At 41.9% G+C, this 27951-nt stretch overlaps 1 protein-coding gene across 2 annotated transcripts; it reads left to right on the forward strand.

Moving 5' to 3' along the window:
• The first annotated feature begins 4498 nt into the window (after nt 1-4498).
• Nucleotides 4499-27395, forward strand: galcb (galactosylceramidase b). Of its 2 annotated transcripts, none has more exons than XM_085143117.1 (17): nt 4499-4687; nt 4836-4904; nt 4980-5043; nt 5376-5489; nt 5977-6116; nt 7135-7173; nt 7360-7487; nt 20542-20697; nt 20904-21028; nt 21436-21563; nt 22428-22517; nt 22603-22692; nt 22781-22925; nt 23032-23212; nt 23378-23541; nt 25793-25869; nt 26504-27395. In XM_085143117.1, exons 1-17 carry the CDS (start codon nt 4547-4549, stop codon nt 26645-26647), a joined length of 1995 nt encoding a protein of 664 aa, XP_084999243.1. In that variant the 5' UTR covers nt 4499-4546; the 3' UTR covers nt 26648-27395. The 2 variants fall into 2 exon arrangements, with proteins under 2 accessions (XP_084999243.1, XP_084999242.1); XM_085143116.1 differs by lacking the exon at nt 7360-7487 and adding an exon at nt 11476-11606.
• The last annotated feature ends 556 nt before the right edge of the window (nt 27396-27951 follow it).

Here is a 27951-nt window from a genome sequence, read left to right on the forward strand (position 1 = left end):
GTGCTCAGATGAGTAGAAAAGCGCTATATAAGAACCAGTCCATATATGACCCTGAAGGTAAGTGCATCATGGACTAAAGTAAAACAGTATGTTGGATGAGCCAGCAATGCTCAATTACATGGGTGGGAACTAGTGTGTTAGCGCAGTTAGCTCGCTAACGTGTTGGCCGTCCAGCCCCATGCACGGAGCGATCCGCGGTAGCTTGTTAACGGAGATTTGCCGTGTTGTGGCGTTAACGTCATGTTAACGCTGACAGCACTAGTGGGAACACAACGAATATGACTGCACATTTACTCCAACATCATCCTAGTGCAAAGACAAGTGGAAGCAGACAAAAACAACAAGCACGCATGCTACAAACTTTACCCAAGTCATTTAGACAGCCGTTAGCACATGATTCTCCTTATGGGGACCTGATATGTTTAATATGCTGCTGAGAATATAGCCCAGAAGAAGCGTACAGTATAGCTTTTATTTTGGAAAGAGCCATTTCTCTGTAATAAACTCTCTTTTCCAAAGATGAGTGATTCCTCAATCAGATACAGGGCTTGCAGAATTTTTCCAGTCGGGCTACCAAAGTCTATCTCTGCCCTGCCCGTCGGCCTATCGTAGGAAGGAAAAATATATATCAATGCTTTTGCATTCTTTCGGAAATGTAGCTGGGTAATTATGTCATTGGCATCGGTGAGCCACTGTCAATATGTGACATATTGAAATTACGTTTGAATTTGCGCTTGTTTTTTGCTTTCACTTTGCATTCGCGTGAACTGTGTATAGAGAGCGACAGCACTGATTGGTGAGTGATGATAATTTGCGCACCAATTCCTCTGACATCGTCTTATCAATCGTTAGCTTACTATGCAAACATGACAAGTGAAATCTCCTGCAGCAAGCTTAAACATGTGAGAGGTTGATCGCGCAGAGAATCGCTGAGCGTTATGTGAGTGCGTGTGTAAAAGCAGCAGGATATATATTTTAGTTCTGCTGAGCCAAATAAGACAGGTCAGGGTGAAGAAGTGACAGCCAGAGAAAAGCTTACCACAAAACGGAAAAGTTATGACAAATCAGACTATAAGGCAAAAAGAAAGTGCAGCTTTATGGTTTCATGGACAAAAGAATTTCTGTGGCTGCAATATGACAAGCTAAATAACCAGGGCTGCACATAAGTGGTCCGCAGGTGCGCATTCGCTGTCAAAATAAAAAACGCGCCCAAGATAAGAAGTTGCAACGCGTGTTTGCGTACATAAGATTTTCAGGAGGAGGACAGACATTTGTTTAGAACTCTTAAAGATGTCGAAGAAGCAAGCTCCTTTAAGCAATTACTGTGATGTTCCTCCACCTCCAAAGAAATGTCAGAAGGAGTCCGAACCACCAAAGAAGCGCGTATTCTCGGAAAAGTGGTTGCAGGAGGTGAGCTGGCTTCAAATAAATGATGATATGATCATATCTACTTTGCAAGTGTTGCAATTTGCCCTGTTGTTCTCGTAAAGTATGACCAAACTTTTTAGCGTTTGCGCCGCCATGTTTCCTGCCAGGTAAATGACGCTCCGCAACGTAGTGACGTCATTCGGGGCGACTGGAATCGATAAGGAAATTGTTTGCAAAAATGGCAAACAATTCCAAGGAATTGAAACAGTGGGAACCGGTTCTCAACAAGAACCTGCAGATGCTGTTTTGCTATCACTTTCCATGCTGCTTATGTTATGCTACCTCACCCCCCCAACCCATTCAAGACTTGTGCTAATTATTTTAGGGATTGTAAATCTGGTCCTATCAAGCAACCCATCTAGTCGCTTCATATTTTTCCCATACTATAGGTTTATCTTTCTTTGTAAAATCAGACAGCTGCTACTACACTAGTACTTTAATTAGCATCATTATCAGGAGGCTTAGTTTAAAAAGATAAGACATATTTTTCACGGACCATAATAACTACTGTTTGAAATTCTGAACCTAAAAATAAATAATGCTTATGCTAATTGGAAAGCAATAAGTATAACCCTGGCAGAGGGTCTGAGGGGGTGTTCAGACCTTTTTGTAATTTTATACAAACCCTTTTGGAAACAGTTCGGATTCAAAGAATTCTAATGAAGCATGTTTCTGTTCTTGTATGACAGCTTGTTCCAATATTAAACTGTAAAGATATTCACAAGTGGATTTCTTTCAGTTCAGTGGGTTTCTTAGATTTTGATTACAATCAAGTATTGATGAAATGAGAAAAAATCCCCAGCATGAGAAAATGAAGCTGACAAGTTTGAATAAAGTATTCCTTGTGTGGGGCTGGTCCTGCCCTGTCATAGATCAGCAGGACACAGCAGCAAGCTCAGCCAGAAGCTACACACAGCTAAGTTGATTCCTGAAAGGAAAAGAAAATGAGCTGTCTCCAGACTCTTCTTTGTCAGTGGTATTAAGGAGGTCCTCAAAGTATTCCTTCCACCGCCTGTCTATATCCCCAGTTATAATCAGTATTACCCCAACTGCCACTATCCACTGTGTAAATAATGCACTATATTCCCCTTCTGAATTGTCTGATGGTTTGCTAGAATCGCTTTGAGTCAGACCTGAGTTTCATGGCCTCGCCGAACTACTTTTGCTTCAGCAACTTCCTGAGCAAGTTCCTAGTTTTCCAGTGTTAATTCTTAGTTTCCATGTTCAGGGTGTTGGTTTGCTTTTCACGTGCTTATTTAATGGAGTGTTTTTCCCAGCAATAAAGCTACCATTTTAAGTTACATTTCCATGTTCGAGTCCTGTATGTGGGTCCTTTCTCCTGCCGGCCACACAGCAAAACATGACAACAGTGACCACTGGATAATTTGTGTTATAAACATGGATAAACATTACTAATTTGTAACGTGGGTTGTAGTAAGTGGTTGAGAGGAGGCCGCAGAAACACTCAGCAGGACACTCATGACCACACTGGTACTGGAAATTCCACAGTGTTCGTCTTTTAATAAACACACTCTTCACCAACCTTACAAAGGCTGGTTGAACAGCTGCTGTCTTACATGAAGCAAGCAGTGTTCATATAACCTGTAACATTACTTTGAGTTTGGGAGCTGAAAATACGAGGTCCATCTCAGTCCATGTCTCCATGTGTAAGCACGTTTCTCCCACACTCTACAGAGGGCAGTAGCACATACTTGTGACATCACTAAACATTAACTTGGGTTGTCTTAAAGAGACATCACACAGTTGAGATTGTTATAACTTCCTAATCAGTGTATATGAATTTAATAACCAATCTCAAAATAGACAGTTTTTCTCTGACATCGTTGTTGCTATTGATAATCGTAGGCTACTACCAAACTGCTTCTGTAATTATGAGGGCAGATTTGAATATGGTAAATGGCGAATTCCTAGATTTCCTCCCAAATTCCAGTGTGTCTCTCATAACCCTATTCTGTCACAATTATGTAGCACTCGGAAACATGGCCGTTTTGAATTGTGCGCATGCGCAGTAACAACAAGTAGGGCAGCTTGATGGGTAGGACGTTTTGTCAGAATACCGGCAACAGCGAGGAGGGACTCCCGATGACGACAGTCGCCAGGTCACGCCTTTCGCACAGCGCGCACTTCGGTAAACAGCCCCGAGGACAGGGGGGAGAGAGGGAGAGAAGCAGACACACGCACACACACTCTACATACAAACGTGGACAGAACAGTAGACGACACAGACCCCAAATAGTAGTAATAATAATAATCATAATAATAATAAACACTGCTCACGGACCCCCGAGTCCTCCAAAGCCGGGTCCGTGACACAAATCTTGTTATTTTTATTTTTGTAAAATGAATATGTCATTTGATGGTTTTTCCTCATTTCAGTCTTGTTTTTCAATTAGACTTGCTTTAATTTGTTTCACAATAAATATATTTAATAACCCATTACTTTACAAGTTCTCTCATTTAGAAGACTTCACTAAAAGGATATTGTTTATGGACTCATTATGCACAATAGCAAAGATGACTTTCTGGTAAATGCTATAATCACTCTTTGTACATTTTAAATACACAGATCTAAACATACAAAGGTGGCTTTTGTAAAAATTTTATTTCATACTTTAAAGCCCCTATTTTATGAAAACAAAAGATGCAGTGAAACCTTTGAACACAACTGAAGCATATGATTTAGTTAGTAAGCCCAAATTTACCCCTTTATTTTGTCTTCCTTTTTTTAAAACTGAAAGCTAATTTCTTGTAATCACCTGCTCCAAAGGAATGTTGCAGGAGCCATGTTGTTATATATTAATTCTTGTTTTTGCATCAATAAATAAAAAAAAAAAAAAAAGCCTCTTCTAATGCCGCACACAAATGCCTCACTGTTTTTCCCCGGATTTTAAGGGTGGGTCGTGTGTATCCTTAAAAAAAATCGTTGCGAACACTGAAGATTTTTTTTTTTTTTGTAAATTGCGGACGGTCGTAGAACGAAATAAATGTTTAAAAGTACCGGTGTGACGGGTTTCAACGTCACGTGGCCGCTCAGCTGCGCTGTCATGTGATAGAGAATGTGCGCACGCGTACAGCGTCTTGTCAGCTAGCGCTCAGGATGGACTGCAGAGAGTCGGCGTTATTAGTGTCCGTTCTCCTCTTGGCTTTGGATTTGTGCTCTGCTCAGAATTATGTCCTGAGCGATAACGGGGGGCTGGGAAGGGTTTTTGATGGAATTGGAGGTTTAAGCGGCGGAGGGGTGAGTTTAGTGTATTTTACTAGAGTACTTCCTTGTACGACACTGCCTCCACAGGAACAAGCTGATCTATGCATGCCTGCATGTTTCTGTTTCTCTGATTAGCTTATCATTTTACTAACAGAACATTTCTACCTGTGCCTTAATGTAGGCGACGTCTCGGTTACTGGTGAGTTATGCGGAGCCATACCGCAGCCAGATACTAGACTTCCTGTTTAAGGTACGACAGAAGCAACGCATTCACACGGTTCAGTTTTAAGCACGGGAACTCACTGCTCTGTGTTCCTATTTTCAGCCAAACTTTGGAGCTTCTTTGCACATTCTGAAGGTGGAGATCGGAGGAGATGCGCAAACTACTGGTAAAGTACATTTAGTCACACTACATTCCTGACAGTTTCTAATTTGTTACTTGTTACATTTCCATTTCTCTGCTGCCAGGTCTGAAATGCATTATGACCCACAGCTAAAGTCCAACAGAATGACACAAATTCCTTCTTAACAAGGAAACACTTGTGACATCTGCTTCATATGGATCTTAAAGTCTTGTATGGATAGGATATTGGCTATAATCACCACATATTTTGGTGCTGGGGTCGTGATAGACACTTTGGATCATAGTATAACTTCAAGAATAAACTGACTCTCTCCATTTTTTTTTTTTTTGGTATTCTTGAACCTCTGACTTGATCAGATGGAACAGAGCCGTCTCACATGCGCTATGAAAATGATGAGAACTACTACAGAGGCTATGAGTGGTGGCTTATGAAAGAGGCCAAGAAGAGGAACCCAAATATCACACTCATAGGTAAGAAGGAACATTGTTTCCTTTTCTGTCTGATAACTTGACAGCAGTAAAGTAGACATCAGAGGGAAAATGTCATAGTAGGAAACTAAGATTTAGAATCTACATGTGTTGTTACAAATGACCACTCCTGCTTTTCTTGGCATGAACACATTTGGTATTACTGGCAAACCTCATGGAATTTCTGCCAGAACTTTCCACCCATTTACTTCTATCTGGAGATTTTGTTGTATTTTTTTATTTTTATTTTTAAATTTGAATAAAGTAGTTTTGATATAAAGGTTACAATTCAATGCATGCAGTTATTTTATATGGAATGTAAATAATACAATGATATTATTGAAAACTTTAACAAGTCTAACAAGTCTGCTCAGTTTGTTGGATAGATGGTGGGGGTGATTGGAAATGTGACCAGATAGTGAAATTTATATTAAATGTAACAGAAAAAGAATCATTGTCTTTTCTTGTGTGTCTGCTTGTTTTCATATAGGTTTGCCCTGGGCGTTTCCCGGTTGGGTGGGCCGTGGCAAGAACTGGCCCTATGACTACCCGGATGTCACTGCAACATATGTGGTGAACTGGATCCTTGGTGCCAAGCAGTACCATGACCTAGACATTCAGTATGTTGGGGTGTGTATACCACTTCTCAGATTAGAATACAGCTCTGCACAAACCCACAAAATTCATGCAATAATCATCTCTACTTCAACACACGTAAATCTGTGTTGAAGTAGAGATAATTATTGCTTTTGTGGTCCTTACAGAGGCTGCTTCCTCAAAAAGTGAATGCTTTGCAGCTTGGTGGCTTTTGGCCTGTTTTGAACTTTCCTTTCATAACAGGATTATAATTAATTAATATAGCTATTAATTATAATTCTTTGTTGCATTTCAAACACACACACATTCATTTTTGAGCTCTGGTTAAACTGTTTGAACATCTGACTGCTTGCATTATCTCTCAGTATCTCTGGCATTCTCAGGATTTTAATAACCAAAAGTAGTAATGGTCAAAACTTCTAAACACTAAGCAGTTATTTGCAGCCACCTAGTGACAGTAAATTCTCTAATTTAAGTTCTGTTACCAACATCTGTATTTCATCAAATATAAACCAGGAATTGGAACAAATATGGACCTCTAGTAGCAGATGTGAATCTGGTCAATGTGACCAAGTGAAAGCCAGCCCACAAACACAGGGAGGAAAAAAGTAGTTCTGTTAATGTTAAATGTTACTTATTGCTCTCTACAGTAACTTACATGGCTTTGATTCATTCATGTTGTCTTAATCCTGTGTGACTGTTGTTGCATGGAATTAGCCCTGTTAGAAAATGAAGGGTTTCTGTCCACTAAAGTGTGACTTTAACATGGTAAGTGGGAACATATCAAAACCTGACTTTGTTGTAAAATGTGACAGATGACATTTATTAGTTGCTTAGTACTGAAGGCCTGCCTGGAATATAAAAGTCATCTTTGTCCGTTGAGGTAAAGAAAGGCTGTTTTCATTATTTTGCAAATACTGTGTTCAGTTTGCTATAAAGCCTGTTGCATCAAAGCTTTACCACGTGATACTGGATTGATGGATTTGCCTTAGCAGGAAATTGAGCCTGCAAAGGTTTGTTTGCAAACTAAAATTCTCTTTCATCCATTCAGATCTGGAATGAGCGAAGCTTTGACATCAAGTACATTAAGGTAAACATAACTTACTGTTATCTTTCATTGTACTTTTGTCATAATGAATAGCCTGCAATGTAAATTGAAGTAGAAAAACAGCCACTAACATTGAGTTGTCCTCCTGAGAGATGCAGTATGACGGTGTTTGGGATGATTTTAAAGCTCTAGCTGAGTTCCACTGAGAGCATGTCTTTGTCGCCAAAGGTGCTCCGGAACATGCTGGATAAAGTTGGTCTAATTGGTGTTGGCATCATCGCAGCAGACGGCGATTGGAGCGTCGCTAATTCTATGATCCTTGACCCATATCTTAATAATTCTGTTGATGTGATTGGGTAAGTACAGTTCATTTCAAATTTCAAGTTTGAAATGAAATGTTCCCACTGCGTAAATCATTGGACCAGATGGCACAGTAAAAGCAGAACTTTTACCATGTGCTATAAGTTTACTTGAAGGCTATTTGGTGCTTGACAACTGATTGCGTAAATCCGAAATGTCCACTGAGTTTGGGTGCGTCTCTGTTAAAGCACACTCTTCTTCCACAAGTACCCAGCTGAATGTTTGTGGCTGTTATTCTGCTGGACTTGAAAGATAAAGTCGGAGCTGAATCATGTGTAGGTGTGTTGCTGCCGAAAAAAATTTCAGATCTGCCACATTTCTTAGGTGGTTTTAAAGCTGCATTAAAAAAAATTTTTAAACATGAATATTGACCCAATACAGAAAGTAATCATAAGTGCTGAGAATTTTTTTTTTTATTGAATTTGGAGTGTAATTTGCATCGGTCTCTCCTGAGTGACAGCATGTTGATGTGCCACTGTAGGAAAAAACGAATGACTACAGTTGTGCCACACACTTATAAAATCAAGCACCTAGGCATGCAGACTGCTTCTACAAACATTTGTAAAAGAATGGGTCGCTCTGTGTGATGTGTGATGCTGGAATTCATGGCATCACACAGTGAATTCCAGTGTGATGCCGTCATAGGATGCTACCAGGACAACAAGTTGTTTTTCAAGAGTTGTGTTCAGCCTCTTATTTCCAGTGAAAAGAAACAGTCCATAGATCACAGTTTTGAGCCATTTTATTGATTTATTGGTTTTAACTCGGTGGGCGTGATTGCGGATGCCACGCAGGTGCATCCACACTGCCCCACACACCACACCCCACTACAAACACATAGTGAAACACTGTCAGTCATGGACTGACCCATTAACATTACTGAAGCAGTGTAGGATCATCTTGACTGAACAGAACAAAAGGCAGCTTGTTAAGGAATAAAGGTAACCATACCAAATATCAAGAGTTAGTGTAAAAGCAGATGAAGCTGATCACCAGCCTCAATCCCTGCCCCCCTCAAATTTCCTTTCCTGGACACATGACTGTGATAGCTGGCCTGGTGAAGAGACAGCTGGAGTGAATGCATCTATGTTCCGTTTCCTAGTGTAATATAAAGAAAAAAAAGGAAAGGTTCAAGACTTTACAGTAACATTGTAGCATCAGAGAGCACCAAAATGTATCAAACATTATATGAAGGACTGGGAGCCATAACCTCAATGATGACTTATAATATCTTCTCTTCTCTTTTGGCTCTCGGCGAAGGCAGTCGCACCTTTCTCCTCTCCTCCTTCCCCTTATCTTCCCTGCTTAGCCTCTTGTGTCCTTGTCTTGTCTCGTGTTTTTACTTTCCCTGGAACACTCTCTCACAGTCTGTTCTCTAAAACCTAAAATAGAATTATGGATTTGATCAACTGGTCTCTGAATGCTATTGACACCCTTTTCTCAACGAGAAGTCTGGGCTTGGGAGAGCCCGAGTGCCCTGGAGGGACCTTCCCTGCCAGATACACGATGGACGGGTGGCAGACATCGAGGATCGTGTGCCTGGCGGGACTGTCGATCGAGGACGCTGAAGATATCTACCTATTCGGAACCATGATAACAGGGTTCTTGCTGATCGGAGATGGCTTGGCCCTGGCTTATCGGAGAATTAAGAAAGCGGAACCGGCTGTTCAAACCCCCCAAGGCTGCCCGCTGGGATTGAAACGGTGGGACGAGGCGCGACTTCTCAGAATGGGCTCACTGAGTGCAGCATGGTTAAGATCTTGGAGAAGCTTACGGCTGCCGTGAATACTCAGAATAAGACCTCTGAGCGTATATTGGATTACATCAAGGAGAAGATCACTCAGAATAACATCTCTGAGGGAAAGTTGGATTACATCGTGAAGCAGCTCACTGCAGTCGTGAGTAGGGATAGGTATCGTTTAGGTTTTATCCGATACCGGTGCCAAACCGGTACTTTTGAAACGGTGCCGGTGCTCAAACCGGTGCTTAATGAATGGAGAACACAAAATTGGTCGAAAAACCTCTCATGTTCAGCTGTTTTTTTTGTAAAAAGATAACAATGTTAGCCTTTTCTGCAGCTATGGGGCATATATGGTATCATTCTTGGCTGGAAGCAGTGCTTAAACAATGGAAAAAACACAAACTTTGTCCAAAAACCTCTCATGTTTAACTGTTTTCCACTTTTTCTTTGGTCATTTTAGCCTTTTTGGTCTGGGTGAAGGGAGTATCTGCCATCAAACAAGAAGACAGCCGCATGTAGCTATGATGGTCTTTGCTAGTTCACCTTACTGCATTAGGTCAGCCTACTCAACGTAAATTACACACGAACAACATTAAGCTGCTCACGCAGAGAAGAACGGCTGCTGCTGTCATCATCATCTGTCATCATTTCTGCTACACTGGCAGGGCTAGGGGCCAGGACTCTCCTCTTCGGGTTTTTGGGGGATGTTGCTAACTCCGGGTCCGATAAAAGGCACCACACCCACAGTAGATGTGCACGGTGTGAGGTCTCGCAGCAAGCTATCAAATACGGCGCATTTCTCGGCTTTTAAAAAAAACGCTATGCGTCGCCAGGTGTTTCATCGGATTTGAGGTGTTACTTCCTTTGACAGTATCACAGTATCAGCTTAAAGCACTTGTTGCAGGCTGCTGAGTTTGCATATTTTGCTGTGAAGTACAGCCAGACTTTTGACCGCTTCGCCTTGGGCATTCTTAATCTGTAGCTCTGCTCTAAAAGAACGTACGTACCTGGGCCTGCCTACTATCCTCAGAAACGTAAAATGATTGGCTAGAATCTAAAGTGTATCACAGCTCAGGGATAAAAAGCACCGAAATAAAGCACCGAAATGTGCGCTGCTTTTCGGTCTGGTTACTACCATTTATGTCAGAACCGGTGCGATACCGGTACCCATCCCTAGTTGTGAGTTCTCAGAATCGGCTATCTGAGCACAAGAATGACAAGACCACGGAGCACAAGTTTGATAACATAATGGAGAGGCTCGCGGCTCTCCAACAGGAGATTGAGAGACCAGTGTGTGTTAAAGAGCAGCTTTGAAATTCTCATGAGTTGCTCGCATAAAAGAAAAATCACCATTTATTGTGGCTATCCCTTCGGCGCCAGCTGTGGCTCAAGGCTGGAGCCAAACAAAAACTCCCTGATAACGACTGTGTTTAGACTGTTTCTTCCCATTCCATGCAAGGCCACCTGGGTTGGCTGGAAGACTGTTTACTTAGCCTGGCAGGGCGAAGGACACTGTCTCAGCTGAACTATGGACACGCACACACATGCACATACACTGATATGCACACACTCATCACCCCTCCCTTTCCAAACGCCTTCGATGCTTGTTCCCTCCTGGGGAACACGGCGGGTCTGAGCCCACGCTGGAATGGTAGCGCTGGGCAGGATGGCTGCTGTGTTTGCTTCGGATTACTCCTCACCCCCTACCCAACCCTGTGGCTTGTCACGTGTTCCATAATGTTGTGCTGTGGACATTTATGTGCTTTTTTTGTGCAGAGGAGTTTTTTTGTTTCCTGTTCTCATGCTGTCCTCCCAGGAGCCCAGCATAAGTAGAGGTCTCTTTTTTTCCTCTTGTACTTTCCCATTGTAGTGTATATTTCAGTGTTTTTCTGTAACGCTACCGATCTCCGACCTGTATCCCCATGTGATGTCTGTGTTGTGTGTGTATGGTCGGGGAGAGGGGGGGTCCCATTTCACTGCATTGATTGATTGATAATAAATTGTCCCAAACATGGACAGAATCACTGAAATGTTAACTGTAGTCAGTAGTTTATCCCTCCTATTGCATCAAGTCTCTGCAAAAGCATCTTTAATGCCACCAGTTTCTTGAGAAACTAGTTCTGGATATAAAAGTTTTATATGGAAGCAGCAAACATTGTATAGACAAATTCTGAATTGTGCTAGTTGTGAATCCGTCTTCTCTGCTGTCAATCTCCTTCTATGACTGTGACCGTCTGCACCAGCTGCTGCGATACACTCTGGATAAGAGTGGTCTGGAGAGGGTCAAGATCATAGCCAGTGACAACCTGTGGGAGCCCATTGCCTTCTCTCTGCTGCTAGACCCTGAGCTGAGCACAGCTGTAGACGTGATAGGGTAGGATCCTCCTCTGTCAATAGTTTGTATACGTAGCTTATGTTCTCTATCCTCAGCAGCTAAAACTTCAGCCAGCTGATGGTTGCTGCTTAAAAATGAACCACCTACAAGGCTTTAAATGGTTTGGCACCTTCATACCTTTCTGATCTTTTGCACCCTTATGTTCCATCTCGTGCTCTCCGATCCCAGGATTCTGGCCCTTTAAAGGTTCCTAGAGCCAGAAAAAAAACTATTGGGGAACATGCTTTTTCTTTTCATGCCCCATTTTTGTGGAACAACCTTCCTCAAGATATTAGGCAGGCATGCTCTGTGGAGGTTTTCAAAGCTAAGTTGAAGACCCACTTGTTCACCCTATCCTACATGTCTTAATTCTTTGCCTTTTAGGTTTTTTTTTAAAATTTTTATCGTTTTTAACTTTTATTATGTTTTTAACTTGTTAATTTGTGTTTTTAATTTGTATTGCTATGCATCACTTTTATTTATTTATATCTTTATTTTCACAGCACTTTATAAATAAAGTTTTTATTATTATTATTATTATTATTATTATGTAAACTACTAGCAGTAAAAACAACATGCTTTTTTCTAATGGCAGTATAGCACAGAGTAGTTTGTTATTCTTTCTTTTGCGTTTAAACAAAGTGCAGCATTTAATACCTTCTAAGACAGATTTCATCCAGGTTTCAGAGCCCATCACAGCACAGAAACAGCTTTGGTGAAGGTTACAAATGATCTTCTTATGGCCTCTGACAGTGGACTCATCTCTGTGCTTGTCCTTCTTGACCTTAGTGCAGCGTTCGATACTGTTGATCACTTACTTTTCATGACCACGTAAACGGGGTGGTAAAATCAGCATTCTATCACCTCAGACGTTTAATGAAGGTTAAGCCCTTTCTTTCCAAGCGTGACTTGGAAAGTGTTATTCATGCCTTTATTACCTTACGTTTAGATTATTGCAATTCTCTTTTGTCCCGAATTCGAAAATATTGAGCAATGGAACAAACCAACAGAGGCCCAGAAGAGTGCAGTCAAACAATGATTTATTGAGTACACGCGTGGGAAGATGTATACTGCAACACCAGCATCGATCTTCACCGAACAGCTCAATTCAGAATGGTTTTATTCATGTCAGGGTTCAACCCCTTCTGCGTCACAAATGAACATAATATGCATCAGTTACAGTAAATGGTCAATCTTAAATCCCTAAAATTAGACAAAGAAGTTCCTTTTTCTATCACACCTTCCATACAAGGCAATTTGTTTCAGACACAGACGGTCCCTGTGGGCTTGTCCTCTTCTTGACTCGTCTTCTGTCATCTGTCACTAAGCAAATTAAAATGCAGTTAGAAGCTAAATGAATTCCAGGCCTTCGGCCTGGCCTATGTTTAAATCATATATGTCTGTAAGCGTGAATGCTGTTTATCCTTCTATTGCTCCACGTCACCTACACAATATATTGTGAAGACATAGCGCTTCACAAAGCTTGAAACCTTTAATAGACTGAGCATCAACTCTGAATGAGCACAAATATGCAATGTGTGTATAAAGTGATTATGGCTGCACCTGTAATAAAAGGTTAATCCAATGCCAGTAGCTTTAATAAACATCTTGATGCTATATCAATGCTGTAGGTTATATTATCAATGCAATGTTATGTTTTAACTGGTAAAAGGAAATTTGACCACATCACTCCGATTTTGGCCTCTCTACATTGGCTTCCAATTGAATTTAGGATCCGTTTTAAAGTCCTTTTATTGGTTTTTAAATCTCTAAATGGTCTGGCACCTGTTTATTTGTCTGACTTGTTGAAGTCCCAAGTCCCCATTCGTTCCCTTCGATCAGCTGAGCAGTTGTTGCGTTCGGTCCCAAAGTCACGGCTGAAACTTAGAGGAGACCGAGCGTTCTCTGTTGCAGCGGCGATGCTTTGGAATAACCTTCCTCTCCATATTAGACAGGCTACATCAGTGCCAGTTTTTAAGTCCTTATTAAAAAACTATTTTTATTCCCTGACTTTTAACTCTGTGGGTAACTGACATTTTTATTAATTTTGTTGCTATGTCTGATTTCTGTTATTTTATTACTATATTTATATTTGTATTGTACAGCACTTTTTAAAGTGCTATATAAATAAATGATGATGGATTCCCATTCATTTTCCATGACGGTCACTTTTGAACACCACAGATGTAACAAAATTGATTAAAACACTCAAAATTCAACGAAAGAGGTGCTCATCACTTTAATATGTTCAAGTGCATAGTGTGGAGGATGTGATAAGGCCTTGAGGCAATCGGATGTAAAACACAATATTTAGGAGTTTTTAAATTTGTAAATCGGTCTGATTTGACCCGAACACGACAGGAAATGGAGAGTCCTTTTCACACACTAAATTTAATTATGGAGTTCCACTGGGTTCATGGTATCCCTATGGCAGTATCATTAGAAGGCATAGCATACCACCAGTTCAGACGTTTTGGCGCGAGATATGTGAAGACTTATCAAAGGCTACGTTCACACTGCAGGTCTTAATGCTCAATTCCAATTTTTTGATCAAATCTGATTTTTTTTGTCTGCTCGTTTGCACTACAAATAAAATGCAACAGCAAACGCGCACTAGTGTGAACGCTCAAAGCGGCCCGCATGCGCAAAAGAAGATGTCACACACAACGCGCTCTATTTAGACCCAGAGCAAACAGTATTGTTTGACTAATGGCCCTTAATATAAAGACTTTGATTCAATTCAATTCAATTCAATTCAATTTTATTTATATAGCACCAAATCATAACAAAAGTCGCCTCAAGGCGCTTCATAGATACAGAGAAAAACCCAACAATCATATGACCCCCTATGAGCAAGCACTTTGGCGACAGTGGGAAGGAAAAACTCCCTTTTAACAGGAAGAAACCTCCAGCAGAACCAGGCTCAGGGAGGGGCGGCCATCTGCTGCGACCGGTTGGGGTGAGAGAAGGAAGACAGGATAAAAGAGATGCTGTGGGAGAGAGACAGAGGTTAATAACAGATATGATTCAATGCAGAGAAGTCTATTAATACATAGTGAGTGAGAAAGGTGACTGGAAAGGAAAAACTCAATGCATCATGGGAATCCCCCGGCAGCCTACGTCTATTGCAGCATAACTAAGGGAGGATTCAGGGTCACCTGGTCCAGCCCTAACTATATGCTTTAGCAAAAAGGTTTAAGCAAAAAGCAAAAAAGTTTTAAGCCTAATCTTAAAAGTAGAGATAGTGTCTGTCTCCCGAATCCAAACTGGAAGCTGGTTCCACAGAAGAGGGGCCTGAAAACTGAAGGCTCTCCCTCCCATTCTACTTTTAAATACTCTAGGAACAACAAGTAGGCCTGCAGAGTGAGAGCGAAGTGCTCTAATAGGGTGATATGGTACTACAAGGTCATTAAGATAAGATGGGGCCTGATTATTTAAGACCTTGTATGTGAGGAGCAGGGTTTTGAATTCAATTCTGGATTTAACAGGAAGCCAATTAAGGGAAGCCAAAACAGGAGAAATATGCTCTCTCTTTCTAGTCCCTGTCAGTACTCTTGCTGCAGCATTTTAGATTAGCTGAAGGCACTTCACGTTTCCCAAGTTTTGCTTTAAGTTATTTTGTTATTTACATAATAATGTAGATAACCTAATAATTATCCTTATTGCTGTTTTAGAGAGGAGCGGTGCTTCAAAGGATAGTTGCAGATTTCTGTCAGAATCTGCAGATTATGCAGTACAAATATAATGTTAACGTGTCTCCAACGTTGTCTTCCCAGCAGTTTCACGATGTCTTATCGAGCGCTTCTCCGGCGCTGATAATTGGCGTCTGTCTTGTGTCAGTGACGTAAAACACGGATTTAATGCGACTTGACCATTCACACAGCAGTCGCTTTCTGAAACATCGGATATGTATCGGATTCAGTACCACATACGAAAGTGACCCAGATCGGATTTGAAAATATCGGATATGTGCCGTTCACACTGTCATACTGGGTCGCATAGGGTCAAAAATATCGGATTTGATGCGCTTTCGCCTGCAGTGTGAACGTAGCCAAAGTGTCTGAAATGTAACATTCCAACTTCCCCTTTAGTGTGTTTGTTGGGCAGCTTAGATAATGTCACTACAGATAAGAATATAGCCCATATGGTTTTCACTGCCCTATGCATAGCCAAGAAAACAGTCCTCATGAACTGGAAAAATAAAAATAATCTTAATTCTAACCAATATAGAAATGATCTATTAGATTACATTAGTCTCGATACAGCCTCTGCCACCACATCAGATCAATTGCTCTGGGCTCCTTTGATTAGCTTCATCACCTAGTGGGGGTGGGGGGTCATAGTTTGCTCCCACCTTCGCTGTAGTGATTGGTGTTGGGGTAGGGACAGGCTTAGGGCGTCGGGGGGTTCCCCAGGAGCATCTTCCTTGGGGGGCTCAACCCGGGGTAGCGGTCATGGCCTATTAGGGGCTCTTAGGTGATGGTTTCCTTGTGGCTGCGTGCAGCGGGGCTAGGGGAGGGTCTGTGCTGACGGACGTGGGTTACTGACCTGGTAGCCTGGCTGCCCCCGGGTGGGTCCGGGACGGGCGTGAGGTTCTGGGGCGCTCCGTCTCTGGGCTGGGGCCCTGGCTGTGCCTCGGGGGCTTGGGTCCTGGTTGGTGTGTTGCTGGGGTTGTGGGCGGGTGGGTATGTGGGGCCCGGCCTTGGTGCAGGGTTCCGCCAGTGCATCGAGCCACCTGGGGGGCTCTTCAACTGGTGGGAGAGGTTGTTACACCTTGCAGGAGCTCTCCTCTCTTCAAGAACTCACTCCGCAGGAGGGGGAGATACAGGAGAGGTGGAGGAAGATCTCAGCCTGGGCGTCTATTGTCTTGTATAGTCTTTAAGATGAGTGGATGACGGGGTGGGTGCAGTTTTCTCTGTGGTGGGGTCAGGTGGGCTGTCCCAGGCTCTATGGGGCCGAGCGGCGCTGCTGTTCTGGGCCCCGGTCCGGATGGGCCTGGGCCCCCTTTCCCTGGCGGGTTGCGGAGTATGGGGGTGCCTACTGGGGTCAGCGGGGGATCTGGCCCCAGGGAGGGGTCACTTGCCCCTCCGTTCCTTCCCTCCCCATCTCTAGCTGCCTCCCTCTTCCCGCTCCACCACAATCACCCACACATGCAGGGCCTTGGGGTAAAGGTGTGTCACCAGGGTGCAGGGGAGGCATCCCCCCTCTGTCCCCTTCTGGCTTCTTGTGCCTCAATTTTATCTCACAACTTAGACATTCACATTACTCACACTCTCATAACACATACATATAGGATCTTGGGGGTGGGCACGCTACACAGCCTCCAAAAGACCATCAGGGTGTACACCCCAACCCTGGCATCGTTGCCCACCTCTCAATTTTAAATACACGTAGACACTGAGGGCTATCAGGAGGGGCTATGCGCTTACCTGCTGCTCTCTGGCAGGTAGCTCCATGCCCTCCTGGGTTTTAAATGCACCTTAGAACACACATGCATCAACACTACATATGAGCGGGCGGAGGGAGGTTTGGAGTCTTCTCACACCCCCGTTCTCTGCGACCTGCTGGAGCGGGGGGCCAGGAGGAGGAGTTGGCCGTCCGACTGGGGTCCGGAATGTGGGGTGTGGGATTATAATATTACAGAAATGACACCCTGCTGCTGCGGAGTCGGGGCGGTCTGCTTCTCCCCACCGCAGGGAAAAAGGGTAACACCACCTGGGCCTGGGTGCAGTTTCCCCCTCCAGGGGCAAAGGTACCTAGACCCGGTTCTTAGAGTACACTTGGGGAGTGTGATTGTGTGTACAGTGTCTCTCTATGTCTGTCTCCACGTTGGCTGAGTGTTGAGTAATTGCATATGAGAGCATGAGGGTGGGAATGGATGTTTGTATCTGTGTGTGCCTGTATGTCTGTGTCTATATGTCAGGTTGGGTATCAGACGCCACCTCTCTGGGGACATCTCAGGCCCTCTAAGGTACGGAGGCCTATCTCCCCCCACCACTTCCCCTGCCAGTGGCAGACGCCCTCAGACATTGGTGCGTTGGTGGTTCTTTGTGTCCGGGGATGGGCGCCCAGGTACACACCGGCTCACTCCTTGGTGGCTGCTTATCGGGGCCTGGAGCCTGGGGCTCGCTCGGGCCACTTCGGAGGAGGGGTGCCCCCGGCCTCTCAGCCTGGGGCTCGGTCACTCTGGCACAGCTGGCTGCCGGCGGAGCTCACGGGCACGTCACTGCAACCCCCCCAGCTTCTGCTCCGTGGCTGCTGAGTGACCCCTCATCTGGGACTCTCCTCAGCTCTTTCTGGGATAGTGGCGCAGCTGCCCCTCTGTTGGTCTTCCTCGGTCTCCCTTTTCTTTTCTTCATTCAAGTCTGTCCCGTATCTAGCAAGTGAAAATAAAAAAATAAATAAAATAAACAATAAAAGGTGAATCAAATAGACCATTACGGCAAAGACTGGGATGTTCAATTTGGTAAAGTAAATCCGTTGGACATCTTTCTTCGCCTTTAGACAATAATTCTGATGGCAAAAGAACCAAACGGGACAGGCAAAAAAAAAAAGAAAAAGGGATAGCATACATTTTCACTGCTATGCAGATGACACCCAGCTTTATCTATCCATGGAGCCAGATCACACACACCAATTAGTTAGACTGTAGTAATGTCTTAAGAAGCTCATAAAGATGTCTCATACTGACCTTGATGACCTCTAATTTTTTTTTTGCTTCTAGTATCAAAAAAATGGTATCTAACTAGATGCTTACTCTGGATGGCATTACCTTGGCCTGGATGGCATCCTGGATTTAGGATAAGTACTTCTTCCACAATTGTAAAAAGTTAATCAATATTTGATCAGAGCATTTGTTCACTGTTCATCAAAACAGTGATCAGTAATTTTACTAATAACCAGGGATCTAAGTACAGAGCAGAAACAGCTTTTTAATATTGTTCTTGCTCGTACCTTTCTGAACACTTTTAAGATTTAAAATAAACAAATATATAAACTTATTAAACAAAAATTAAAAGAATTTCAAGGAAATTGTGCAATTTTGTCAGACAGCTGATAGATGCGTGATGTTTCCCTGTGGTCTGCAAGTCCAGGCCCAGAGACCAGACTGACGGATCTAAAACAGATATAACTAAAGTTAATCCAGTGGTTACCTGCACAGAGATGACCACAAAGCATAAAAAACTTAGCTGCTGCAAGCTAGGTGTGCTACGAGCTTGCTGTGTAATGTAATATAATATAAGATTCTTTAGATTTACACAGCATGATCAGACACTAGTTCAGACCAATGAGCAACTTACTAAAGATGTCCAGACCGTTTTCTTTCCAAGCTCCTTAGACTATTAAAGAAACCCTGTCACATCCTTCTCTTCTGTCCACTCCACAGATTGTCTGTTCAGGTTCATCTAGGTAATATTTCAGGCTCTCTAAACTCACAGTTAGTGGAGCTCTACAGCCAGATGTTTAAGAAACAATTTTACCTTTCTTAGGAATGCTGCATGCTTAAATCATAGAAGCTATGTAACCATAGAAGCTATGTAATTAAGTCATAGAAGCTATGTAATGCTATGTAATGCTGTGCAACAAGCACTCATGTACTCGAGATACGTCATCAGTCGGAGACCAAGTACTGTTCCAATTCAAAGTACGCATCAAGCCGAAAACACGAAAAAGTCCCGGATGTGTTTTCGCTCCGCCTGTTTTATCGAGCATGTATCGGTGGTGACTTGTGTGGACTTGGTACAGCTAAATATCCCAGAATGCATTTCGTCCAAAACTCAAACGCGGCAAACATACACACAAAGAGTACCTTTGTGCCTGTACATTGTGTAAGTGTGTGTGTATGTGTATGTGTGTGTGTATGTGTGTGGGGTCAGTGTGTGGCCCATAAATGACTTCCCTAAACCTGCTGGTCTGGAAGTCCAGCAGATCATCTAAACAAAAGGCACTTGTTATACCATATATCAGTAAGAGCAGATATAACCTCTCTCCTGACCTTAAGTTGTGTGTGCATGCCAGAGTGCTCTGGGAGGCACACAGAGTCTCCACAGACTACTAAGGATCAAACCTCTACCAACACGACATTGATTATAAAACTCTAAGCATATATGAGTAGATATTTCTAAGCATAAATGACAATCCACTATATAACCCTGACAAATAGACATAACTGTTTGCTTCACAAGCTATAAAATACAGGCTTTACAATCTGTGACTGTTTGATACTCAGCTTTAACTCCTTTTGTAGCTACTTTTGTTTTTTGTTTTTTTGCTGTATGGGAACAGCTTGAATACAGAAATCTGAACTGTGATCACCAAGTTTGGCCTTTTGTATGTCCAGATGGGACTATTGCAACTCTCTTTACTTGGGCCTCCAACTCTCCCTCCTTCAGCGCCTGCAAATAGTCCAAAATGTGGCAGCATGCCTCTTAACTGGCACTAGAAGGCATGAGCACATCACCCCTACCCTCGCTAACTTACACTGGCTTCCCATCAAATATCGCTGTGATTTCAAAATCCTTCTGCTCACATTTAAAATTCTAAATAACCTGGCCCCTAGCTACCTAAGTGATCTCCTTGATCTGTACAACCCAAAGAGAGCACTAAGATCCTCCAGCCAACTGCTCGTAATGCAGCCGAGATCTTGTTTAAAAACCAGAGGTGACCGTGCCTTTGACATTACCTCCCCTAGACTCTGGAATAATCTCCCAGTTGATATCCGTAAATTGGAATCAACTCAGTCGTTCAAATCATGCTTAAAACACACCTGTTCAACTTGGGGATGGCAAGTGTCCTGCACTACACCATGCAATGTAATTTTAATTGTAACTGTACTACTTGTTCCTTGTTCTGCCCGCATTGCGGTACACTAGTCTTTCAAATGTGCTATAGAAATAAATTTTGACTTGACTTGACTTTTGTTTGTGGTGATCAGGGCTCACTACCCGGGTACCACCACAATAACAGAGGCCCTGAAGACACAGAAGAAGCTGTGGTCGTCAGAGGACTACAGCACCTTTAACAATGAGGTGGGAGGAGGTTGTTGGGCTCGTATCCTCAACCAGAACTATGTCAATGGACAAATGTCTGCGTAAGTTAAAAAACAAGCAGTACATGCCAGCAAAAATATTAAGCCTTACACAGAATGTTTTTAAATTTATTGAATTTTAATCAGTTTGATGGTAAGTTTATTTTTAGTTAGAATAAAGTGTAAACTTGGTGAATACATGCTTTGGACAGACTGTTAAGCCTTAATGTTGAACAATGTGGTTAATATGACTGTGATCCTTCCTCCAGCACGATCTCCTGGAATCTGGTGGCCAGTTATTATGAGGATCTCCCATTCGGCAGGGACGGGCTCATGACAGCTGAGGAGCCCTGGAGTGGCAACTATGTGGTCGAGTCTCCAATTTGGATCACGGGTCTGCATACAGAGACAGATAGTTTGAAAATGTGTTTCAGATCAACATAACATTTCTCATAATAGCAAAGTTATTAGAGAGTGTTCTGTTACTTATTTATCGCGGATCATAAAGGTCAGCAGTGTACTTTTAAATCCAGAAATCATGACACTAACCCTTAAGGTTCTGAGTAAATATAATTCATTATGTCACTGCATTTTTAGTGTTGACTGTATGTTGCATACTGATGGGGTAGACTGCATGTAATTAGAAGACATCTCACTTGTCAGACAGATTTGATGGTTTGTCGAAAGTTTTGGCATGAAAGCAATTTGATTTTTTTTTTAGAAGTGAATTAGTTTGATAGTTGTTAGGTCTGGCTGAGTGATTGTTTTGTAACCCTTTGTTTTAAAATGTTTTCCTTGCAGCCCACACCACACAGTTCACCCAGCCAGGATGGACCTACCTGCAGACTGTTGGACATCTGGCACAAGGTGGAAGCTATATTGCCTTGACTGATGGGAAGGGAAATCTCACTGTTGTCATAGAAACAATGGTAAGTTAGTTACACACACACACACATACACACAGAGCAGGTAAAATAAGTACCGAACATGTCAATTTAATTTAATTTAGTTTTCATGTTTTTAAATATTAACGTACTTTATAGTAATTCACTTTCAGTCTGGTGTACTCAGTGGCATCGAAATAATAATATCAGAATAGCCCCACCCAGGTTGGAGACAGAAACACTGGAAGAACATATGGGAGAAGGACGCAATCGATAACTACAATGCTTAGTGGCTAGTGGATCTAAGAGTTGACAACATGAGCCTCCCTGAACAGGATCCAGTAAGGATCCCCAGAAGGGACTGGTCTCATTCTGGCCAATAACAGGCCTCAACAACACATGGAAGCTCTTGTCAGGCCTCACAGCGGCTAAGATGAACAGGCACATGGCTGAATACATGAGCAGGGAACCAAGACCAGACTGACCAACTTGTGCACCACCTGGGTTGACTATAAGAAAGCCAATGCCAACTCAATGCCTCACACATGGATCCTGGAGTGGCTAGAAATGTACAACATGACTGACAACAGGACCCTAAAAGCCTTCATCAAGAACTCAACGAAGATGTACTATTGGCTTAAAGTTGGCCTCTACTTTTGTTCATTACAAGTCATGTCAAATACAAGCAGGGAGTCTTATCATCTTATCACTATGCGGAACACAGCTTTAGTAAAACCATTTTAGCCGACTCTGTAGACACTTGTAGACAATGTTTGTTTGTGTGTGTGTGTGTAGCTCAAATACATAAAAATATATAGCTCAAACATACGAGCACTATCAGCCACATCCAACTCTGCTTTCTAATGTTTGGAATGCTCCTTTTAACAAAGCTTTCTGTTTCCTTTATAGACTCACAATCATTCAGTGTGCATAAGACCTCCACTACCTCCCTTTAATGTAACATCCCAAAATGCAACTTTCTGGCTAAAGGGGTCTATTGTAAGTTCATGTTATCTTCTTGAATCTTGCTTAGAGTTTCTGACTTGTACATCTCTCATGTTCAAGATTATTTATTTCTTCTTAGGCATCCATTAAAGAGCTCCAAGTGTGGCGGTCACAGTTTGACTTTAAGACGAACAAGCCCTCCTTTTTTGAGAAACTAAAACCACTGAAGGTGCTGTTTACACTCTGAAGAAAGATGCACCTCAGTGATATGTGGGCACCAGTTTGTCAACTGTAACATTGTCTTTATATGACATTAGCTTGTAGATGGCTCGTTTACCCTGAATCTGGCTGAAGACGAGGTTTACACACTGACCACTGTTATCACAGGAAGCAAAGGCAGCTATCCCGACCCACCTCCCTCAGCTCGCTTTCCTAAAGTGTACAAGGATGACTTTGATGTTCGTAAGTTAACCATGTGCATGAACCGAAATCTCACCGAATTTTTAACGTCCATTAAAATGACAGAAAATGTGACCTTTATTTTAAATCTGCTTCTGTGTATGTATAGGAAGGCCACCTTTTTCAGAAGCTCCATACTTTGCTGATCAGACAGGAGTGTTTGAGTACTACATTAACCTGACTGATCCTGGACCTCACGTTTTCACCTTAAGACAGGTTCTGACAGAAAGGCCCATCACATGGGCAACGGATGCTGATCAGACCATTAGTGTCATCGGAGACTATTACTGGTGAGTAGTCCTGTGACTACTATGATTACCTTAGTTGGGTTAGTCACTACTATCACTAACCCAACTAAAGTAATTCATGGGGTGTCTGAGGAGGTAGGCAGACACACAGACACACAAAATATATATATATTTTTTTTCTCCACCCTGTTACATTATTTTATACAGGCAGAGCCTGACAGTGACATGTGATGTCTTCATGGAGAAGATGAATGCTGGTGGTGTGTTCATAGCAGCCAGAGTGGATAAAGGGGGACAGTCAATCCGCAGTGCTAAAGGAGTCTTCTTCTGGGTGTTTGCTGATGGCACCTACAAAGTTACCAATGATCTTGGTCAGTACAATCTGTCTCTGCTCCAACCTTATATAAGATGTCCTACCATTAGTTAATGATTGAGTCTTAAAAAATGATCAATCTGTCTTTATTAATGGACTGTGTACCACAGGGTTTTGATGTTCTACTAGTTAAACCATTACTTACAAAGATCATGTGATACAAAGCTATCACATGATCCCGCTGTCTTAGCTAGTTCTAGGCCAGTCTTCAACCTTTTGAAAATTGGCCTAACATTAATATTAGATTTGTCAACTCTTTCTCAAATTTTTGAAAGAATAGTCCTAAAACAAGTAACTGATCCTCTACAGAGGATTGATTTTATTAAAAATGATAATAATACATTTTATTTAAAAGGCACCTTTCAGAACACTCAAGGACACTGTACACAGCAGAATAATAAAAGTAACATAAAAGCATGCCGTTTACATAATCATAAAAACATAAGACATAAAACAAATCTAAAATTAGAAGAGTTTCAGTCAAGTTTCACAACTTATCAAAGTACTGAAACAGCATTAGTTAAGGTTGCACATCATCTCAGTACAGCGTTCCATACTGTTGCCCATAATATTCTATTAGAGCAGTTAAAGCATGCCTTCCCTCTCTGAAACAGCAGGATGGGTGTTGGTGTCCCTGTTTTGTTGGTCAAAGCAGGCAAAAAACTGGTTTAGGGTGTCAGGTAAGGTGATGTCCGGGGAGTTTGTTTGTGTGCGACTGTCCTTGTAGCCAGTGAGTGTCTTGATCCCCTGCCACATGTTTCTGGAATTGTTTGTGTTAAAGTGTTCCTTGATGCACTGTTTGTATTTCCGCTTGGCTTCTTTTATGCCTTTAAGCAGAGATTGGCGTGCCTCTTTGTTGGTCTCCTGATCTGAAGGCACTGTCCCATGCTCTTAGTAGGGCTCGCACCTCACTGTTGAGCCATGGCTTCTGGTTCGGGAACACTTTAACAGTCTTTGTTGTTGTTACACTCTCGCTACAGAAGTTGATGAATGAGAGTACAGCAAATGTGTGGCCCTCCAAGTCTGATCCTTCTGCAAATGCACTCCAATTCATCTTATCAAAACAGTCTTGTAGGGCCCTGGGGGCTTCCATGGTCTACACTTGTACTGTTTTTACAGATGGTTTTTGTCTTTGAGTTAGAGGTTTATAAGCAGGGATCAGGGACAGAGAGAGATGGTCTGAGAGTCCAAGATGAGGCAGTGGGGTGGCTTTGTAAGCATCTGAGATGTTGGTGTAGACCTGGTCAAGTGTGTTGTTTTCACTTGTTGGGAAGCTTGGTTAAATCTCCTGCCATGGTCACAGCGCAGTCCGGGTGCGTTGTTAGCTGTTTATTAATGGAGCACTGGAGTAGCTCCATGGCTGACTGCACTGCAGTGGTTTGAATTACATTCATCTAATAGACTCCAATTTTTTCCTGTTAAGGAGTCGTCTTCTTCATACAGTAAGGTTAATTATGGAGTTCCACAGGGCTCTATGCTTAGGCTAATTGTATGTACATTATGCTTGCTTTCTTTAGGAAGTGTCATTAGAAGGCATATCATACATTTTCAGTACTATAGAGATGATACCCTGCTTTATCTTTCCATGAAGCCAGATGACACACCAATATAGTTAAACTGCAGGAATGTCTAAAAGACATAACGAGTTGGATGACCTCTAATTTCCTGCTTCTGAATTCAGATAAAACTGAGGTTATTATAGTCGGCCACAAAAATCTTAGAAATATAGTATCTAACCAGAGGCTTACTCTGATTGGCAGTACCTTGGCCTCCAATAACACTGTGTGGAATCTTGTAGTTGTTTCTGACCAGGGTATGTCCCTCAGTGTGCATATTAAACAAATATGTAGGACTACTTTCTTCCATTTGTGCAATATCTTTAAAATGAGAAATATCATGTCTCAGAGTGATGTTGAAATACAGGTTCATGCATGTATTACTTTTAGGCTGGAATACTGTAATTCATTATTATCAGGATGTCCTAAAAACTCCCTGAAAAGCCTTCAGATGATCCAAAATCCTGCAGCAAGAGTACTGACAGTACTGACAAAGCTCCTTGAGGCCACTGCTGTTAAGATTTGGCACTGTATAAATAAAATAGAATTGAATTGGTTCATCACACTTAACTCCAAACTGAAAACCAAAATCATCACTTGTAGTCTTTTATTTCGTAGACAGTTTCTCCATAATTTCCATAGTTGGACAGTTTGTTGTTGCTGTGCCTCTCATCACTGTTCTTTTGTCAACAGTTGGCGAGACTGTACTTGCAGAGGGACAGTCTGGTACTGAGGTACATAGCTGGTACACCTTGTCACTCACTGTAAAAGTAAGTAGACACTTTTTACTATTTCTAATGTTTCTTTATACTCTCACTTCTTCCACTGTTATGATGATTAAAGGAGTTTGTAATCCAATAAACCATGTTAGGACTTGGAGATTAGATCAACTCAGATTAGCTACTCTTATTATCAATAGTATTTTGAGTCAGCATCTAAATCACATGAGAGATTTAAGATGATGTATTAGCAAGACATAGCAAAAAATCTACCTTTTTCCAACTTGGATTTTATGTGGAAGTTTGTTTTTTTTTTAGGTGATTTGTAGATTTGTAGGTGTGTTAATACAGTATGTCAAAATCAAGAAATAACAGACGTCACACTTGAGGTTGTACTGAAAAAAGGCAAGGTAAACCGTTTGTGATCATATATGAAGACAAAATAAAAGTGAAGGATTATAACCTTGACGACACAGTTAACTGGGGCAGTAATCAGTCCTGCTTGCTGGTAGCTGTGCAGGAACAGTCCTTTCTGATGTAGGTTATTGTGTTGACACACTGTAATTGAACATTTCAGCAATATGCCTGTCTTGTCACAGCCACATTAATTTACGAATTAACCTATGAAAAGTCTATCTTGTTGCACGGATTTGAAAATGTAAAGATGTTTTTCTCTTTACTGTAGGGACAGTATGCATCAGGGTCACTGAATGGATACCCTCTGTGGAAGAATGCTGTGGTACTGACCCCAAAGGCTGGCTGGGCTGCCATAGGAACACGCTCATTTGAACTGGCCCAGTTTGATAACTTTGCTTTGGTGGCAGAGTGATGAATTAACTTTAAATCATGATTTACACTATGCTGAATGTCCTGATTCGTTTATGGACTTGATTAGTACTTTACAGCCAATAGCTTCAAGCATAATAATGATGTAGGTGTAAAATTTTGGGCGATGTATTGACAGAAATGGGTTATATTATTTAATTACCATGTAATTATGCATCACTGTGTTTTTGTTGGAATGATCCTGTCATATCAAACCTCAGTCCTGAACAGAAACTAATGTCTTTCTACAGCTCACAGCCAACAAAACACTGGTTTAAGACCTTTCTTTGAAGAGATGCCAAGACTTCAAGATAAGGCTGGAATTGTTTTGGGGCATAACTTGTAGTGAATCGTGTGTTTGTAGCACATCAGAATCCATCACACTTGTACAGGATGTGCCTTATAGCCTGGTGTTAGAATCAAATGACCATATTAGTATTTGGTGTTAGCCGTGTAGTTGGCTTGTCACTACCATAGGAGCATCCCTCAGTTTCCTCAATGGGCTCCACCCCTCATTTGTTGCATCTGTTTTCAAAACAGCTAAGTTTCAACACACCACACTTTTCGGAAATAATACTTAATGTCTTGGCGGTTGCCTCCATCTCCATCTTTTTATATACAGTGTATGTGGAGGAAAAAAATATATCATATGGCACTGAATCCTGGAACTTTGTTTGATGTGATTGTAAATGATTTTGTAGTTTGACTTTATATTGTGTTAACTGCTTTGAATAAATCAAATAGAAAGCCAACCACAAGTGTAGTGTAATCCGTGACTCCCCATTAATCATGTCATCTCCCTACTCCCATATAGCTAACTGCACAGTCACCAGGATAACCTAAGACGGCAACACAAGCACTACATTTTAATTTACATTCATAAAATCAGCTAAATTTAGGGTCCAATCCTGATTTATTTCCTGTGCTTTGAATACCCTAGTTGTCAAAAGTGGAATAACGCTGGGATTTGGTTTAGTCATTAGAATCTCCAGGTTAGGATTAGATATACAAATTCTGTGGAGAAGGACAGGGTTTAACTACTGGTCTAGGTGTTTGTCTTACTCATTTTTCCAGTCCTAGATTGTCCAAACGAATGTAAACTTCTGAGTACCATGGCCAAAGGATATGGAAATTCTAATTTCAGAAACTCTTATAACACTGTTGCATCCCACGAATATGAGAATTTAAGCAGGCTTACCAAAGGTGATCACCTGTTTTGTTTTTGTGTTTGTTTTTTTTAAACACTCACTCTACTCCATGCTGTTCATGACATCTGTGTTCTTTCTTTGCTCCATGATTGGTTGTTGA

Source organism: Neolamprologus multifasciatus, chromosome 19 (assembly GCF_963576455.1).
Source record: "Neolamprologus multifasciatus chromosome 19, fNeoMul1.2, whole genome shotgun sequence".
Classification (NCBI taxonomy): Eukaryota; Metazoa; Chordata; class Actinopteri; order Cichliformes; family Cichlidae; genus Neolamprologus; species Neolamprologus multifasciatus.